Source organism: Oxyura jamaicensis, chromosome 11 (genome assembly GCF_011077185.1).
Source record: "Oxyura jamaicensis isolate SHBP4307 breed ruddy duck chromosome 11, BPBGC_Ojam_1.0, whole genome shotgun sequence".
In the NCBI taxonomy this organism is placed as follows: Eukaryota; Metazoa; Chordata; class Aves; order Anseriformes; family Anatidae; genus Oxyura; species Oxyura jamaicensis.
This window is the reverse complement of record NC_048903.1, coordinates 10355054-10373650: the sequence shown is the minus strand read 5'-3', so window position 1 is coordinate 10373650 and position 18597 is coordinate 10355054. Positions and strand designations below refer to the sequence as shown.

The following is an 18597-nucleotide window of genomic DNA, read 5'->3' as shown; positions in this document are numbered from 1 at the left end:
TGTGTGTGCGGACACGGCACATGGCAGATCCCCCGGGGACTGCCGCCTGGCCCGGCGGTGAGGGGGTCCGGGGGGAAGCAGCTTGAGGCGAGCGGTGCCTTCGAGGCTCCCGGCCAGGCTCCGCCACGCTCCAGAGGAGCGCGGAGAACAGCCGGAGGGGCCGGGGAGGAGCGCGGTGGAGGCGGCGCAGCGGGGCGCGGAGCTCCCGTTCCCCCTCAGTCACCACCCGGCCCCGGACGAGGGGCGCCTCACCCTGCCGGGACGGGGACTGCCGGGCCCCACAGGCTGTGAGGGTGGAACGTGAAGAGAACGACGGTGCCATACCGGGGGTCACCGTGCCGGGACCACACACCCAGGGAGCGGTGAGGGGCACCGCCGTGAGGCGGGGCAGCTCCTCCCCGCTGCCGGAGGTGGAGCCGGGCGGCGCCGTGGGGCAGCGCCGACATTTCCCGCAGGGTCGCGGCTCCCCCACAGCAGCGATTGCCTCCTAAGCAGCAGCAGCAGCAGCAGCAGCAGAGGGACTTGCCCGGAGATGACGGACGCCCTGCCGCCCCGCGGCTGCCAGGCGGCGGAGCCAGCAGAGGACAGCTACTTTCGGAAGGTGAGAGGCAGGCTGTACCCCACGGGGCCGGGGTGGCCGCCCCCCCGCGCACCCTTTAACACCCTCAGCGCCCTCATCTCCTCAGGGCTCGGACGGGCCAGGGTCCCGGAGGACGCCGACGGGGTCCCTGCTGCCCGCCCTAGGATCTGAGGCGGCTTCGCCTCCTTGGTGCCCGGCGCTCTTGCGCCTTCACAAAACGAGCCAAATTCCACCTGACTTTTTTTTTTGTTTTTTTTTTTTTTTTTTTTTTTGTTTGTTTTTTTGTTTTTTTTTTTGTTTTTCCTCTCTCCCCTTTTCTTTCGTGTTTTTCGCTACGTCTCCTCGATAGCTCTCGGTCTAGCTCTCTTGTGTACCTGTAGGAAAGCTCACTGGAGTGAAGCAGTGAAGTTAACAGGCTCGTTAGGAAGTTTTTAACAAACATCTGCCCTAATTACTCTTCAGACTGACTGGGCAGCCTGTGCCCCGTTTTTTTCGGCCCAGCAGCAGCCCCAGTACGTGAGGCCCCGCGGCAGGGGGGACTTGGGGGCGTTTTTGGTGGCAATCGTGTATTGGAGACCATAAACTACTTATTCTGTGAGGAAAACAAAACGTAAACGTGTTATTGCCACTCTCCTCTATGCACAGACATCCAACCCTGTGCTATGCTGCAGCTGCCGTCTGGATTACACCCTGGGGAGGCACATTTGCTTTGTTCTGCTGCCTCCTTCACAAAACGTTTGGCTTTTGCTCCCTGTACTCCCCGTATTCATAAGCTTGCAAAGCTTAAGCAAACAGTATTGCCCTTTAGCAGAGGAACTGCTTGCAGCTGAAAAGGGTGAAGTTTTACTTGTGCCTGCCATGCTTTGAGGAATCGGCACTGCCACATAAACAGCTAGGCAGACTGAAGCGAAACTTTGACCAATCTTGTCTGGTTTCTTCACTTGAGTAATCCAACTATAATATATGGTGAGTAATCACTTAGTAGTCCACAGCAGGAAATCATGAAGTGTGGCAAAGTTGTAATTAATTAGAGTTTTCACAACTATACTTTCTAGAGTACTGGATGCTTGCAGGCTGCCTTGGTAGTAGGCATGTTAGTAGAACTTGGCAAGTTTTTGTTAAAGTTAGTCAAGTTTTTGTTAAGTTAGATACAAATTATATTTCCCCACTTGTTCTTACTGGTGGGGACAGGCTGCAGTTTAACAGTCATGCTTACAAAGTCATGCTGCGCTTTGTAAGTCATAAGAGGAATATACCTGCTGCACTCCAACTGGCTGGAGGGCTGGGTCCTTCTTGATGATGACGATGTAACTAGGGATAAGTTCAATGAAACAGTATTAGGTCTGTGTAAACTCCATACACTGGAAAGGTATGAAGTTTTTCTAGTATAAAAATACTGTATCTAAGATAAACTTTATATCTATTTAAGAGCATCTTTCCCACTCTTGAATCACTTGTCTTAAACCACTATAAAATGGATATGAAACTGATGTTAAACAAATCCAGCTGAGCCGGAGTTGCAGTAGCACGCTTTATACTGTTCACTCAGGAGATCTTTGAAAGGCTCATCTAGCTCCTACATACCTTTAATTCAGTTGCAAACTTCAGATCAAGCTGGATGCTCAAAGCCTTCTATCCTTAAAAGTTAAATGTAAACGGAAAACCATAATTCCTTGTTATACATTAGTTGAATGGTCTCAAAGATCAGAGCTTTCATTCCTGACCAAGTAGTTCCAGAAGAAAACAAACAAAGTTTTACAGATAAAAAAAGCCTTCTGGAATCTTGTACAAATTTAAGCTGTGATCCAAGGAGTTACTTTGATAGAATTGCTCTTTAGACCTTACGTGTTCATTTGAATGGTATGCTAGATGACTTCATGTACCAAACTGATCAAACTGGTCATGTGTGTCCACAGGTTTCTCCCCCACCTCTCCAGAGCTCCTTCACATTGTTTTCCCTTCCCTTTTTAAAATCACACTACTTAGTTTGCCTGAAAGAACACCAGATTCATTGGTGCAGAATCACACTGGTTTCCAAGGCTATTGCTTGTGTTTTGAGATTGAAAGATGCTTATTTAATTGATCTTTGTTCTATAAACTGTGGAGCAAGGTGAAAACGCTTGCTTTTGTATCAGTACTTCTCACAAAAGGGCTTCCAAATATTCTTTATGCAGTGTGGTTGTCTTCTATACTCTGCAAGGTTATATGCAATGCAATTTTAACACTGAGAAATCTGAGTGAGTAGTTGGTATAATATTAATTTGTTCTAGACTCTGATATTTTCTTGTGATAAATGATTTGATGTGGGAAGTATGCTCAAAGTTTATATAATACCCTTTTGTAGTCTTGAATACAACATACCAGAAAATGACGCTCAGTATACCTAAGATGCGATATGTAAAAGAAATTATTTCCTTAATTCTTGTTTAGCTTTTTTCTATAGGGAGGAGGCCCTGTAAAACTATGACTGGCTCTGTGTAAAGGGCAATGAGCAGAAATGGGGCAACAGAAATACAATCCTCCTTCCTGCTTTCGTTCCTGTTGCCACGCTAGAAAGTTAGTCTTGCTGTGACTCTGCCAGGTTTGTCTCAGATATGACGGTGGCAGCTTCTCCTGGCCACTCCCTGCACCATCCCTCGGGCTTTCTTTTACCGTTCGCCTGCAGTGACCTTTCTCCTCCTCTTACCCCATATTTGTGTCCCTTCTTTCTCCCCATGTTAAAGGCCCCTCATCTTTCTATATGCAAATTGCAGTTTCCTCTTCTTCCTGAAGACTTCCCCATCATTATTTTAATAGTTCCCCTGTATGGTTGCACACCTAGTTTTGTTAAAACTAGGTATAACAGAACTCTGTCAATATTGCCCCTATTCCCTTCCCCTTATAACTCTCCTCAGAAAAAGAAGCTTTTTCAACTATTTGATTAGTTGATTAGTGAGGGATTTTAGGTTTAAAAAAATAAGTCCTTGCTGATGTCCTGGAGAGGATATGGCAAGGTGGTAGAGGAACCGTACCGGGGCTTTCCATCAAAGAGGAGACAGAGCTTCTTGCTTTCTGGGAAGATAATGCCCCAGGAAACTGGTCCTGCTACTGTCTTGTTTATCTCTTCCATCACATGTTGAGATTGTAATTCAGTTTACCACATGGTACAATAATTCAGTAATTCAGTTTACCCCATGGTACAATACCAGGGCAACCTGTATTCATACTTCTGGGTGGTGCAACTGCTCCTAGATGGCCAGCTTTGTGCCTCGACCTCCTCCGTGCAGAGTTCCACATTCTTTCACTGGTTTTGGCTGTGACCCAGTGAATCGAGCATGCTTACACCAGTCCTCCATCCAAGTCCACTCCCAGTCTTTTTTCCCATGAAAGAATCTCCGTGGCCAGTAGAAAAGAGTGACAAAACTAATGATAAGAACAAAGAACAGCTTGTATTAAAAGTAGAGCAAGGCATTCACACGGGAAGGATTTTTCAACAGACCAATAGTAATTAAAGCAGGTCTATCCTCATGTGCTGTTTTGCTTACCTGAGATGCTGTTTCTAGGGAAGTCAGTCTTTAAGCTTTTTGTAGCTCTGTGAATTGCTTGGCCACTCAGACCTCTTCCTATTTTTTTTAGTTACTCTTGAGTTCTCATGGGAAAGACAACTCTGTTTTCCAAGCTGGTGTCCACTCCCCTCCCATCATTACAGCACCCCACTAAACCAGTATGTTTTCACAAAGTAATCCAAAGAAGAGGTCAATATACAGAACACAGGATGGTTGTGAAGCTGTGTTCACCCAGCCAGAGGATCCAACACTTGCATGGTGATCTTAGCAGGGTTTTACTAGCCCTGGGACTTTTCCTGTTGGTTCAGAGCAGAGGAAGGAAGAGATTTCTAGCAAGTTCTTTCTAATACATCTTTGCCACCTTGGTTTATTGCTTTATAACTCCTTATGCAGATTGTAACTTTTCAAGTTTCCTAATCAGGAAGCTGCAATAGATAAGAAAAAGCCTTAGTTCATTTTTCAAGCTTATGCTTTTCAAGTCTCCAGATGTCTGCTGGTACAGTATGAAGCATCCCTTCTTCAGTGTGGTTGTTTTGGATAGCAGTACGTTGTGTTGCACACAGGCAGAGCAGCTGGACAGCTAGCTTAATAAATCGTTAGATGCCGGTCAGGTGAACGAAGATGCTTGTTTTCTTCAACCTTTCTGAAGGCTTTGGCTTGGTCTGTGAGACTAGAAAATTGCCATCTAGACCAAACCGGTGATTCAGAAAGAAAGACAGTACATATTAGTCTTGCCTGCGAGGGGAAAGGGCTAAAAACAGAACACAGGCAGTTCTGTAAATAAAGCACTAGGCTGAAAATGATGACGGGTATGGTAACCTGCTCGTGAGTCAGTACTTCCCTGATTAATCCTCTCTCCTTCCACTCCTTAGCTTTTGGGCTTTATTCTGTAGGGTTTCCCCCTGCCCCGCTGTGCTTAATGGGATCAGTTTACCAACCTGCTGCACCTGTGCTTCCACTGGGCTGGAAGTCTTTAGTCATTAGTAGCCAGGCAACCATTAACATTAGCATTGACACAGGAATATTTATTTGCCTGTTTGTTCTCTTTCTACGTGTCTAGCAGGGACAGAAACAATGTTGTGATGATTCATGCACCATGGCATGCCATGCCCTGTCCGCTTGTTATATACAAATTCAAAAAACCTAAAACTGAAAGTAGACCTGCACGTGAGATAAGGAATCCTCTGAAACTAGGTTCACCAGGGGACAGACTTCTCTGACACAATACTGATTTTTTCCTGTCGATTAGCGAGTGGTGCAACAAAATACTATTATATTGAAAATATGTATTTGGAACTTAATACAAAGATGAATTCTGGAAGTTTACATTAATATTTTTGGCCAGACACTTAGATCTGTAAAATAATTGTTTATGGTACAGGCACTGGAAGACCAAATCTTCCTCACCCCTCTCCCCCTTATTTTAACTACAGATGATAACACCTATTGAAATATTTGCACTATATGGCTAAAATTTCAACAATGAACCAACAGACATATGCAAAGAGCAACTTTAATTGTTGAAGATAGGATCACTTCTAAATCATTACATATATTTCCTGAAGTCCTACTAGAAATAGTAGTGTGAATTTATTTACCATAAATTCTATTGCAGCCAAGGAATTTACCTCCGTAAGTTAAGTCACACACACATTTAAATATCTGGAGGCTATGGCCATTTGCATACTCTACAGGGCTTTACAAGCAGCACAGGTTGCACTGGCTGGAAAGGAATGTTTTATTTTAAGGAGGATGGCACACCCAGTTTCAACTCTGTGTCACCTTCAGACAGTATGCGGCTCATCTTAAAAGTTCAAACCACTGCTTCACAAGTCATACTTATGCTAACTTCAGATGCTTCCTGTGATTGCTCATTGTTAGGCAAACAGTCATGATTTTTGTTTGCATCACAACTGGATTTCTGACCTTATGCTTCTGTTTTTGAGAAATAACTCCTAGGCATTCAAGTCTAATACAGGTATTTCTTTATTTGGGACCTGTGTTTTTGACAGCTGTTTTCCTTCCGTGAAAGTTTCCTTCTGTTGCTCCTAGCCTCAGATAAACACAAAGATACTGCTTGTACCCCACAGACGGGGAGTCTGACGGCTCTGTTGGGTGGGAGGTGAGCACTCGTTCCTTGCATAGAGGCTAAATGATGTCCATTGACAGCTAACCGGGAGTACCTGACTGCAGGTTTGCCAGGCTTCCCTCTCTGCTTCTGTGTAATCTGTAGAGTAAAATCTCCCCCAAATCCCATGTGAGCCATGAACAGTCCATGAGCTTTCCAGAGCTTTCTACCTCTGCATGAACTCCTGCTGTTAAGCAGGCTGTGCCTGGTCTGAGAGACAGCAAGTCGCACCGAGATCCCACAGGCATTCATAATGCAGCTGTTTGCCAAATAAGCACGTGTGGGACAATGTTTACAGGATTAAAAATAAAAACCAGTGGGATATCCAACCACCTAAGCTCAGGCATTAATTCTAACAACAGATGAGCAGGAATCCTATTAGAATCTGTCAGCACACTCCATTAATTAGTCAGAGGATTGCTATGAAACGTGGGCCCTGAATAGGCCAGCTTTCATCAGGAGATGCATGTTTATTTGTTTAGTATCAGTGTCTGCTTCTTCTGAGAATTTATCTAACTAGGTACATAAATAACAAATGTTGAGGATCTGTAACTGTTGATGTATGGGTCTTGCTTCTGAAAAGGAGGTATTAAAAACATACCAGATTCCTGATTCTGAAGTTCAACCAAGCAGGCAGAAATAAAAGTAGCTGGCAAATTGAACTTCAGGTTTTTAAGAGCTTCTATATTTTCAGGAGCTAAGAACGATAATATTTAAACACTTTAAATGCTTTGTGAAGTGTAGCTATACTTCAAGGGTGGGGGGAAGGCTTTAAAACTGATAGCTTAGTTCATGGTTAGAAATGTCTTTACAGAAAAGCTATTTAACTTACTCTTTTTTATTATTATTTTTTTTCAAAAACATGCAATGAGAGCTTAAATCATACTCTATTATTGGTAACTTTCACATCTTCATTAGTAATAATTCTTTGTTATTGAATGAATAACTTACGGATGCTGTATAATAAGGGTAAAATCCAGTTCATTCTCCAAGTTGACTTGACTCTGCAAAGAAATAAACAGTAATTAAATGAACCATCTAGCATCCTGTTGACAAGAAGTGAAGCAATAGGTGTGGAAAACGCAGGGAAGGTTGGCTGTCAGTTGTTCTAATGTACATCAGCGTTCTTGGGGTTGTGCAAACGTGAGCCAGCTGCAAATGCTGGCTGGGAAAGGGACCTTGTACATGGAAGAAAACAAAAATCTATCTTCTAAACAACACCTAAGTGCATAGAATTTGTGTTTCACACAAGGGGAAATCTTCTCCAGATTGTCTTATTTGCCATAATGTTCCTTGCAGATGTTGGTTATTTTCACTGTTCTCTATGCAGGTTTCTACCCATCAGTTTTTTGGCAGCCTGATAACAGTAGAGTTTAAGCCTGCACATGAACACAGATTAGCAGTGTCCCCATACTGTGTGCAGGATAACTAAAAAGCACAGTTTTCCAAAAGGTAATACACGAGGTCCCTATCGTCCTTGAAGTGGACAGGAGAGGTATGTGCTTGCAGCAGGTGAGCCTATCCTGAAAACAGACTCCTCTGTCCCTGTGAAGCCTTTCATCAGGGAGACAAAAGTGCAGCACTTACAAGCCCACTGGGGTTGACATGGATACCTCATTTTGTTAGTGCCTTCTCCTTTTAGTCCCCAGGGGATGTTTTTTGCATTAAGGCTTCACACAGAGATTAGTAGCTGGCCCCAAAACGAAGGGAAACATCTCTGCCACTTTTGTTCTTTGCACAGGGTTTCAGGTCACTGCAGTTTTGCGCTCATTGTTCAACTGGAGTCTGTTTAACTTCTGGGCTGGACCTTGATCAAATGTCCATGGAAATAAACAAAACACTTCTGCTGAGCTTTGTGGGCTTGCGAATCAGGCAGTTAATCTTCCTGAAAAAGTTTCCAGAAATAGAGTTGTAAAGGAGTATTTGAATGACGTCAGGAAACTTCTTTGGCATACAGAAAGGTAGGGAGGTGTGGACAGAAGCTGTGGCTCTATAGCAAAAATGAAGACAAGGGTAGTGTGATGATAGATTTAGGAAGGATGCTTGGACTAAGCAGTTTGGGCAAGAAGCTGAAAGAAAACATCACAGACCTACACAGGTGTTTAAAGGTGAGAGGCCCAAGAATCAAGTATTCAAGCTGAATACAGGAAGCAAGATGAAATCATTGGCAAGGTTGAAATGAAAAATGGCGTGGATACAATGGAAGGGGAGAAGACTTTGAACACCGGTACTGGAGAAATATCATACAATACAGAGTGAAGAAAAAGCAAAGCAAGAAGAACAGCAGCAGCCCAGAAGAAGTTACAAGCTAAGAGCAGAAAGCAATTTGTAGATACAAGACCATGTTGTACCTTTTGTACCTTTAATACGCCTTGCTTTCATCCCTGAGTGTAAACGTGTATGAAAGAGCATAAAGGATTTTGTAGTTAAAAGACTCCTTCTAATCTGAGATAAATGAACAAGTTTGTCACACCTGCATGTACTCTCCAGTAAAACGATTGTCTTCTGTGTATTCTGTTTGCTACCAATGCATTCTCCACATAGAGAGCACATCCAAGTTTTGGGCCTCTGCTGTAATTGGTCCTTCATTGTAGAAACATTTCTGTGATGAGAGTAATTTAATGTGACATGTTTTTTCAAGTTATCTGGCAAACGATGCTTCAGAAGATGTTTACACGAGCTTCCTGTCATTTTACCTATTTATTAACAAACTTGTAAAACTAGGGGTTTAAAATTAACAATATTAGGTTTTGGGTTTTCTCAGAGAAACTTGTGTAATCTGGATTGATCAGCTCATTGCTCAATTGCCAGGTCAATTTGTCTTCACTTGCCAACCCAAATAAAGACTTGTTGATTAGAACTTCATGTTCTATTTAAATACTTGCTTTTGATGTACTGGTATGTCATTGCCTGACCACTCATAATTAGAGCTTGTTGAGAAACTTTTAAATGCTGTTAGGTCACAACCACATTCTTCTAGTCAAAACCTGAGAGGGAGGTCCAAAACTGTGCCTAATCTATTGGCTGGGGTACTTGTGGGAAAACTCGTGTTGGACAGAGCTGAGCCTATTCTGCGTGTAGTGCATGATTCAGCAGGACCCAGCTAAACTTCTTGACACCCAGCGAGGCCATGCAAAAGGGCATACTTTAAGATCACTCTTTCTTAAGGTTTACCCTTACTTGCTTTGGAATCAGTAGTTAAGGCTGTAGGGATGTGCTGGTTGGTGTAATGAGTATTAATGGTCAAAGAAACATTTTGAAAAGAAGGGGGGGAGCAGAGGCAAAGAGGCGAAAAAAAAAACACGACAGCAGTGGAACTGAAACTTCTGTTTTAAAAAAAGTGTTAAGATTGTGTTCCTCTCAAACAAAGTCAGACAAACATGCAGTCCTATTCATCTGTAATAGTTTTATCTTATCACTGCTCACTGAAATACAAAGGTTTGAGCACCAGAAGGAACAAGAGCAGAGATCCTTAGAAAAGGTCTTAAATGTGTGAGCTGTGGTGCTACATATCCTGCTTTCTGATAGAATTGTATTTCAAGGCTTTATCTCCTGGTCCGAAACTCAGATATTTCACAAAGGTTAAGAGAGCATTACTAAGATTTATGGCCTTGTCAGGTACTGATTTTTTTAATGAAATGTAGGAATTTAATAGCAATTTGTCAAATTCAGTGTAATTGGACAATAGCTTCAGAAGATTTTTAGGGGAGAACAGACTGGCTCAAAGATGTGCGTAAGCCTTAAGCCAGGTATTTTCAGCCTGTATTTTCGTGTCAAATGCTTTGGTAATGGAGTCTCTTTTGGTTTTTATTAAGATTGAGAAAAGAAATACTGTCAAAACAATCATTTGTTACTGATGTTAGTGAGGTAACTGGTATTCATACAGAACCCATGACATTAAAATTCTTTCAAATACAGCATTACTCATTTTTCAGAGTCCTGTAACAACAATAAAACTTGTTTCCTTAATTCCAGGGATGTAATCCTCTTGCTGAGACTGGTCGAAGCAAACTACAGAATCAAAGAGCTGTCCTAAACCAACAGATCTTGAGAGCAGTAAGAATGAGAGCTGGTGCTGAAAATCTTTTACGGTATGTGCCATCACTTCCTAGTTCTCTGGCCTAAGCAGCAAAATGATATTTTTTTTTTTAATAAGATTTTTATTTTTTGGTGAGGACAGGGGAGATGAATGGCTGCTGGTTGCTTGGATGCTTTGTGAATATTCCTGTGCTAACTCTGTGGAGTTATTACCACAAAGTGTACTTTCAAAGCTGCTGTGTTGCAGCAGACGGTCTGAATGTTAGACTTACTGTAACTATCTTGCTCTGTTTGGTCAACTTTATTGCTAGTAATAATGGCGAGTGAACCTTGTCAAGAGCAATATAGCCATATTAGAGATGTTTACCTGGACAGAATATTGGGGTTTCTGGGAAAGATACTAGAATCCCTTCCGTGGATGATGGTAAGGTAGCCCAAACATTGAGCCTCAATAACATCGTAATTAAATTGCAGCTATCATCAAAGCTTGACCATTTATTTATTTGTGTGGTGCTCAAGATTCACTCAATTCTGTATTTACATCCAGTGTGGGTTATGCAGGCAGCAGATTTTAACGCTGTTTAATCTAAGCAGTCTCAGGAATCCAGTGAAGTTCAATATAGAAAACTCACAGATAATGTATATTTAAAATATGAAGTACAAGCTTTGAATCTTAGCCTTGGGATACACAGTTCTTCACCCAGATGCTCAGCAAAACTGAAGGATGTGCCAAATAGAGGCAGATGTATGAGAAGGTTGTTCATAAATATTTATGACGGTTAATTTTAACTTAAAGGTAAACACAAAATGCTGCAAATTAGAAAACAAAAAACTTGCTTTTTATCTCAAACTTACATCTGTGTTTATTGGTAGTAGTTTAAATCTCTTGTAAACAGTAACAGTATGGAGAAATAGGTTAGAAATAGGTGTGTAATGTCCTGAAATATGCAAATAGCAAATCACGCAGAAATGTTCTGGGGGCTGTATTAATATCTGCAGTACTAGCGGTTCAAGAAGTTATAATGTAAATATATAGATGGCAAAGGAAACAAACAAACAAAAATCCTACTTGCCTCAGAAAAAAAAAATAGAATTATAGAGAAAATCATATTGTATTAAAAATAAATCTTCCCACCTGTATACTTGGTTGTAAAACATACTCTAATAATTGTTTTATGGGAAAGTTGGTTTCTTTTATTCCTAGAATCAGAAGTCTCAGCAGAACATTACTTAGTTAAACAAAGTGGAAAGTATACTTTGAAAAAATATTTTCAGATTCCCCTCCCAAACCTAATACCTTCTAGGAAGAGACTGCATAATCCTAAAATGGGATAGTGATTCTGTTTAAGATGCTTTATTGTTACTGATTAATGTATCTGAAAATGAAATTGAGCCTTAATCTCACAGAAAAATAGCACGTGATTAAACCTTCTAGGTGTCTGCATGCTGTTATCTGGAAACTATCATTCTCTCTTGACGGGAAAGCTAATAAATTTTGAAACATGAGGTCTTGTATCATCTCTTAAGGGGATAAAAAATATCTTAAAAGTGCTGAGAATGTTAGCAAAGGGGTCAGCTAAGCTTTTGTACAAAACCTGTTTCTCAGCAATAAAAAAAATTTTACACGTCTTCTTCTTTCTGCAGGGCTACCACCAACAACAAAGTACGAGAACAGGTACTACTGGAACTAAGTTTTGTAAACTCGGACCTGCAGATCTTAAAGGAGGAATTAGAAGGACTTAACATCTCAGTAGAAGTTTATCAAAATACAGAGTAAGTTTAAAGCTAAGTTACTCAATTATTAACGGATCTTGTTTGCCAGTGGAAATAAAACTGTTTCTAGATTATTGTGAATGCTGGACAATAATTACCTGAAAGAACAGAGAACTCGATAGGAAGAGAACATACTTGATGGTAGATTTGTTGACTAAGGGCTAGTCTGCATATTTGTCTTTCACTTGGGAAAGGTATGTACCACTAATCCTTAGATACGGAGTTCCTTCATGGAGGAGAATATTATAAGAATTGAAAGGTCTTGGGGCATTATGGGGAAACGCACGATGCCTAGTAGAATTTGCAGTTCTAGGATAGCTAACTGGTTCACAGAGTTCTGGAGTGAGCAAACCTAGTGCACCTATCTGTTCTCAAAGGCATACAACAATCCTTTCTTTAGCTAGAGGATAAAGGAACAACGCTGCTTTGGAGCTCAAAGTAGACTTGAGGTAATCCTTAAAGTGTGTGTTTCAGTGATAGAAAGATATAGAGAACTAAAACAGAAATGTGTAATAAAGGAAGTTGGAATTGGTCCAAGATGTTATTCCAACTTTAAAAAGCACGCAAAACTTCAAATTGCATTGGGTTTCCCAAATATAAAACTTTGAAGTTAAGGTTTATTCATTGTCTGAATACTGCAAAGATTTCTCTATTGGTTAGATGTCTTGCTGCTTCTAAAACTAAACTTCTCATATTTGATTAACATTAGCAGCTCAAGATGCAATTAAAGTGCTTCATGGGAGGGGGGAATAATTTTGGATCCTTCTTAGCACTGTTTTTTGGTAAGGTGTTAACTTCTAGGAAGACCACAAGGAAGCCTGAATGGACAGGGACTAAGCACGTTTCCAGTGGGGTACGTTTCCAATATATGCTGACACAATGCAGAATATCTACATTTTATTATTTTTTCTCGGAAGAAACTTGTGCCAAAGTTCCTACCACAATAATTCTCTATACAATGAGATAATTATTTTTTTGGTGTTGTTCAAAATCTTACCAGTCTTCATAGATGGATGTGAGCACAGAGAGCAGCAATGAAAGTTATGGCTATACTAATATGAGTGAGACTCCAGCAATACCAGTCCTTCTTCTAGTTAAAGAATATTTGAAGTGTCTGGATTCTCAGTGAAGGATGAGCAGTAGGTCAGGCCCCAAGGCAGGCAGAAGCCTTGTGGCTGGACAGTAGTATGCTTTTTCTTCTCTCCTGATTCCTTGCCATTCTGAGTTTTGCATTTTTGCCACTGTGATGCTGTTCATTTGAAGCTCTAGATGCTTTTTATATGCCATCCGCTAAAATAACCCACTCCCTCTGTAACTGCTCTCTAGCCTTTAATAGCAAATAGCCATTAATAGCTACCATCTGAATCCATTGTGTGTACAGTCCTCAACATGAGGTCACACCCACATCACTAGGTTACGGTGTATTGTATTGCACTGGCCTGAAGGGTTGGTCTTCCCGCATATTGCACACATCTCGGCTGCATTGAGCTGCATGACACCACTTCTGCTCCAACCTGGAAATGCAGGACCGCCTCCCTAACTGTCCAGTGCCTCCATGATGTAATCTGTGCTGACTCCATGGGTGTGGGGCCCCTAGGAAACTCGAAAAATAGAAATGCCTCCGCGTAACAAATGACGGTGTCTACAGGAACTGTGGGCAGCATTAGAATTCATTACCTCGGTAAGGCAGGATTTTGCTTGCATGTGTCTCACTTCTGAGGGAAAAAATCTGGATACAAAATGATGTAAAAAGGGTTGTGGTTTCTTCCAAAAGCCTCATCAGGAATAAAATTATTTTCACTGCCTGCAGTGATGTTTTTGCTCTGTACCCTGGAAGCCCCTTCCAAGCTAGCAGAGCCACTTTCTGGATCATGCAAACTAGTTTTAGCACTCTTCCACTGCTAAGGAAGCTGCATTGCTACACCTACCTTCCTGAGACAGAATTTTCACCAGTGAGAAAGTGATTTTGCTGGCTTTGCTGATAAGACCATAGATGAATCACACCCGTGCCATTTTGTGGCTGGTAGCGATATACTCCGAATAATGACTATGCGGTGAATCAGCTTGCAGGAAAATGGAAAATATCTGATAAAACTCATAATTGCCAGATACTAATCCATTAAACCTACTAAGCAAACTAGGCACCTGGAAGCAATCCTGATCTCACTCTGATCTCACTTTTTTATAACTGGCTAATACAGAGGAAGAGCAATATAAGTAGCTTTCATACTGAAGGATAAATGGTGGATAAATATTTTCTTTTTTAAATTAAATAAGAGTCCCATTAGCTAGTGTTGTTTACTAGTGTGATGTGGGTTTAAGTCCATAATACAGATGCATATTCTCCTGAGGATTATTTTTTATATCACAGTTCTCATTATTGCCCTCTGATGTTTTATGGTTTGAGTTGTATACAAGGTTAACACCTCGTGTTGTCTCCAGTAGTTTTCAGACTTCCTAGTCTTAGAACTGTTAGAGTTGGTACACTTTGGACCTGCTTTTCCCTGTTAGACACATATCACTTCTACATACAAAAACATTGTTAGCATGTAAAATACTGATGATAATTACCATAACTCTTACTATGGCAGATGTCCTAGCAGTTGTGGAGATGTTTCTTGTGCATATAATTCGTGCAGGTGTTTAAAGGTAGAGCTAAGCTTCGGTAAGCCAGCTTTTGAAAGTCTTGTTTTCTTTTCTTAGGGGAAAAATTGTCTCAAATGAAAAAGGCACAGACAAATAGCTTTCCTCACTCTCAATTCTAGGACTCCCAGGCTACTAAGCAGACTTTCATGGAAAGGAAGGACCTGTTCTAAACTATGTATGTTTTACCTGAGCACTCATCAGCATACTAGTTTTCTGTCATCAAATGAAACAGAAGTAATTATTGACAGACAAACATAAAACTAAGATTTCTCAACCTTTTCATCTTTTTCACAGAGAGACTTTCAGCATTCCCTTGGTACCTCTCGGCCTGAAGGAAACCAAAGAAGTAGACTTTACACTCCCCCTCAAGGTAAATTTCAGAGATACATTTCAGAATAAATACTTAACAGAATTTGCATTTCAAATTTGTTTGAAGAAGTAGAAGTAATTTATGTACAAAATATTTTTTGTTGTATTTGTCATAGAACTGTGATCACGGTGTGTTTAAAAATTACCCAGTAATTACTTGGGTTGTTGCCCTGCTCTGTGCCTTAATTTACATTCCAGTGAAAAGAGAACTGGGCCTGTTTTCTCCTGGTGTGCTTAGCAGAGATGAAGATTTTATAGTGTTTGTGCCGTGCTTCACGTTTACTAAGCACTACATACCTGAAGTGAAGCAGATCTTCCTTGTTAAGAAGCTGTTACAGTTTAAACAATATGACAAATAATTTAGTATAATTTTATTCTTGACCTGCAGTGGAACTATAGGATGGTTTTGTCCCTCTAGGGATATTTGGCTTATCTGTCCTCATTTTTAGATTTGTTTTAGATTCTCCAAGGGACAAGGAATAGGTAAAATATGCTGTACAGGAGCACTTGAATTGCATGTGATTCTGAGTAGGTTATGAAAAAAAAAACAAAGAACAATTTCAAGGGTGCTTTGTGGAACCACTTGCTAGAGGCAAGGTATCGATGTGATACATAGCCTAGTCCCTATGTATATATGTATCTCCTGGTGCAGTTAGAAGAAATGGTGTCTTGTGTGTTTGAGAACATTGTTTGACTTAGTAAAAACCCATCTTATTCAAAGTTAATAGGCTTGGAAGTCTTTAGCACTTATAGTTATAATCTGTACAAATAAGATAGCCATTCTTATGGCTTATTACAAATTCTTATAATTACAAAAAAGACAGAGCCATTCTATGAAAGCTGTGAAAAAATAATACATGTCAAAGGAAGATTCTGCTTTTCATGGACACTTATTCAGGTTGCCACCCTTCCACCAATTTCTGTAAAGGAACAGCTGATCACAGTTGAGTCCCTCTATGGCAGGGCAGGAGAGGTAGTTGACAGCACCACTCTATGGTTAAGAGCGATACCATTACAAATCTAAGGTATAGTTAGATTCAGAGCTTCACAAAGCCATGTTAGACTGTACTTAGTATCACTAGGTGTTTTATCTTGGGTGGAGTGGGAGGGGGAAGATGGGTTGAAACAGAATAATCTTTGGGCTTTCAGGGGAAGCTACAAGTAACATTTGGAATTAGTTATGTAAAACGTTACTCAAATTGCAAAACAAACATAAAACTTCACTTTTCTTTCTGGATTTGGCAAGTTCAAAGATTGAATGTGATGCCATTCCATTCACTATTTATTTCTGAAATCAGTATTCAATATTTATGACCATTCCATTCAAGATTTATTTCTACCCCCCCATGTTACAGCTTCCTTGGTCTTCATGTCCATATTTTCCTCCTTATAATAGAGCCTGAAATAATGTATCTAAATAGGACAAGGAGTCGGAAGATGTTATAAGAAATCCCACTTTGGAGACAGTATAGTTAAATGAATTAAAATGAGCATAAATAAGAAAAGAATCAAAATTCCTTTTGTAGTCTTTGGTTCCAATAAGACTGCTACTCATTACTACTATAAGTGTGAAAGGAAGTAGTAATAAAGATTTTACTGAGCACAATGGAGTGATGCTGCAGTTTGTGCTAGCCAAGCTAGCTCAGTTGAAAAGCAGTGTTGCAGCATTATCACTGCTTGTTTGTGGGCTAATATACCTCACCACTTTCTCTACTTTGGGACTTTCTGTGCATTGTGCAATGTATTGTTGAACCTCATGGCAAACTGTCTTTTATTATCAACATAGAAGTTGTCTCTGCTTTTACTTCTGTAGGTTAATCTCAATGGCCAGATTATGCTACCACTTATGCATTGCAACTGCATTAATTTCAGTGGAATTGCACTACTATAGCTGACAAGAATTTGGCAGCCTCTTTCTGTTAACAAGTTTTTATGGTCACTTGATTCCCTTGTTATTTTAGATAACAGGGTTCATTTGTCCCTTTCAAAACCATTAAGTGTTGTTTTAAAACTCAATGGAGTTGATATAATAGGTGTTTGGTACCTTTACACCAGACTGAAATTTGGGTTTTGGTCTCAATTATCAGATGAAATTAGTAGTTCTACTGTCTTTTTGAAGTCTCATCACTATATGTTGCCATGCTGTTGACTGGAGGAGACTAGATAATGTGCAAATCAGGACCAAACCAATTTTGTACTGTTGGCAACTGCAGGAAAAAATAATGAATAGTTTAAATTAATTTTACCTATTCAAATATTTTATTTTTCAGGATTTTATTCTGGAACATTATAGTGAAGACAGTTCTGAGTATGAAGACGAAATAGCAGATCTCATGGATCTGAGACAAGTAAGTTGAAGTGTGGCATAATGAGAGCCTTTTCATGAAGTCTTTTAATCTAAAGTTACAAATATTAACATTTGTATAGAATTGGCATATGTCACTGTTATTTATAACTCACTATATTCTTACTGACTTAAATTCTGAGATATAGAACGTGAATCTCCATTTTCCAAGAGCTTTGCAATCTGAGTAAAGAACAACTGAGAAAAGGATGAATTTATGCAAAGTGGTTGAGCTATTGACACAGCTTTGTAAATCCCAGTTTATCTATTCTTTTCACTTAAAGTATTGTAAATTTAGCAGGAAGAGTGTTCAAATGAGTGCATCTCAGAAAGGACTGTAGTTGAATGGTGATTATTTCTAACTACTGTTTCCAGTATTATATTAGAAACACAAAATTTCTTTGTAGCTTTCATAAAATGCCTGCAATCTTTGTTTAAGTCTGAGACTCACAAACCAGGACCCTTCTTCTTGCATAAAAGTTATGTTCTACTTCTGTATAGCTGAAAAACTCCTTTTTGAAGTCCATCCATATGGTCTTAAGCTTACTGTTCTTGCATTACACACATTTCTATGAAATGCAGAAGTCCAGAGGAAGTAGAGCTTTATCCTGGGTGTTGCGGTATTCATCCTGTAACTCAACAGAATAGACTTTATTTTAACCTGTTGTATTTTAAGGCTTGCCGCACTCCTAGCCGAGACGAAGCTGGCATTGAGATGTTGATAAGCTATTTCCTTCAACTCGGTTATGTAGAAAACAGATTCTTCCCACCTACCAGGCACATGGGAGTTTTATTTACATGGTAAGTGTGGAGTTTGTGTTTGTCTTTTTTTTTTTTTTTTTTTTTAAGAACACTGTTAATCCTTAACCTGTCTCCTGTTTAATTTGAAACACGTCTGTGCTTCTCTCTCCCCCCCTTCCCCATCCCAGTGTGCATTGTCAATGGTGGTCAGTGGTTTTGTGGTGCGTTTGTTTGTTTTTGTGTTTTCATACGTAGGATGAAGCCATTGTCTGAGTTATGATTTGGGCTACAGGTTTCCACAAGGGAAAAAGGGGGGAAAAATAATTTTGGACAACTGCAGATGTTTCCTGGACTCTGAACTTTGTTGCTTAAAGCAGATGGGGAATGGGTCAGACACTCCTTTGGTTTCTTGAGTGTCTGGGCCTGGAAAGAA

General features: G+C 40.4%; 1 protein-coding gene across 1 annotated transcript in view; it reads left to right on the top strand.

The window, feature by feature from the left end:
* Positions 1-216: 216 nt before the first annotated feature.
* The window catches only part of RHPN2 (rhophilin Rho GTPase binding protein 2), a 28755-nt gene continuing 10374 nt past the window's right edge, over positions 217-18597 (top strand). Inside the window, exons 1-6 of the mRNA XM_035336724.1 lie at positions 217-601; positions 10229-10344; positions 11936-12064; positions 15005-15080; positions 17350-17427; positions 18100-18224. Of these exons, the coding sequence (XP_035192615.1) occupies positions 533-601; positions 10229-10344; positions 11936-12064; positions 15005-15080; positions 17350-17427; positions 18100-18224 (593 nt within the window). The 5' untranslated portion in view covers positions 217-532. The remainder of the gene's footprint in view (positions 602-10228; positions 10345-11935; positions 12065-15004; positions 15081-17349; positions 17428-18099; positions 18225-18597) is intronic.